General features: G+C 37.0%; 1 protein-coding gene across 1 annotated transcript in view; it reads right to left on the reverse strand.

The window, feature by feature from the left end:
* LOC107572748 (transcription factor Sox-8-like) overlaps positions 1 to 1,101 on the reverse strand; it is a 5,692-nt gene that overhangs the window by 2,891 nt on the left and 1,700 nt on the right. Inside the window, exon 2 of the mRNA XM_016259182.1 lies at positions 133 to 362. Coding sequence (XP_016114668.1) covers positions 133 to 362 — 230 coding nt within the window. The remainder of the gene's footprint in view (positions 1 to 132; positions 363 to 1,101) is intronic.

Below are 1,101 nucleotides of genomic sequence, written 5' to 3' on the forward strand. Positions count from 1 at the left end.
CTATTATAATAACAACAAATTATGCATAATTACATGCAAGTAACAGTAAGCCAAACCCTAATCGTGACCATATAGTAAGTGCATGTAGTTAATGAATATTTGCATGCATCACATAGAGAGTGTGTATCTCACCTGTATGATCGGTGATGTGATCCAATGGACCCGCCAGTCGGCCCATCCCAGGTTCAGCTTTATACATGAGTTGGGTCAGATCAGCGCCGGCGTCAGACTCGCTCTGACCGGGCTTCACACTCTTCCGCCGCCTCGGCTGGTATTTGTAATCCGGGTGATCTTTCTTGTGCTGAACTCTCAGTCTTTCGGCTTCCTCCACAAACGGTCTCTTTTCATTCTCCGTCAACAGCCTGTCGAGCGACCATCGGTCAAGATTCACTTTCACTCAGAGTGATGTTCATCAATGCATTCAGGGGTTTTATATATATGTATTTTTGGGGCTTTTCTACCTTTAATTAACAGGAGAGTTAGACAAAACAAAACTACTGAGGAGAGAAGGGAATTGGATCAGGAATATGCCCACTAGTTTACACACAAAACATGACTGAATTACACACAAACATGACAAAATATAACTGATTTTAGACTTTAAGATGAAAAGATACTGAATCATTTACGGAAAGTATAAATGAAGAGTGACTTCAAAAGTGCTGTTTGAAATGTTCTTCAAAAATGAGCATTTTTTTCATACTCCTGTGTGTAGGTTCAGTAACTTCGCTTCAATGGCAACGAATAGGTTCTTTTCTTTGACATTAAAGTGAAATAACTGAACATAAAATGCTCATTTTAGAAGAAAATTTCAGATGGCACTTGAAGGCTTTTGCATTTGAACTCTTCGAATATTGCTTAAATATCACGTCCAAAGATGACAGAGATGAAATAAATGTATTTAAATATGCACATTTTATCATTTCTAAGTAATAATGCATTTTGTTATAGAACTCAGGACAATTGCAGGAAATTTGGTAACACTTTATATTTTATGGTGTGCTTGTTGCACATGCACTTACTATAATAACAACAATTAATGATGCATAATTACACGCAAGTAACCCTAAAATAAGTGCATGCATTTAATTAATATCACTC

Source organism: Sinocyclocheilus grahami, unplaced genomic scaffold, assembly GCF_001515645.1.
Source record: "Sinocyclocheilus grahami isolate Dianchi unplaced genomic scaffold, SAMN03320097.WGS_v1.1 scaffold1808.1, whole genome shotgun sequence".
Classification (NCBI taxonomy): domain Eukaryota; kingdom Metazoa; phylum Chordata; class Actinopteri; order Cypriniformes; family Cyprinidae; genus Sinocyclocheilus; species Sinocyclocheilus grahami.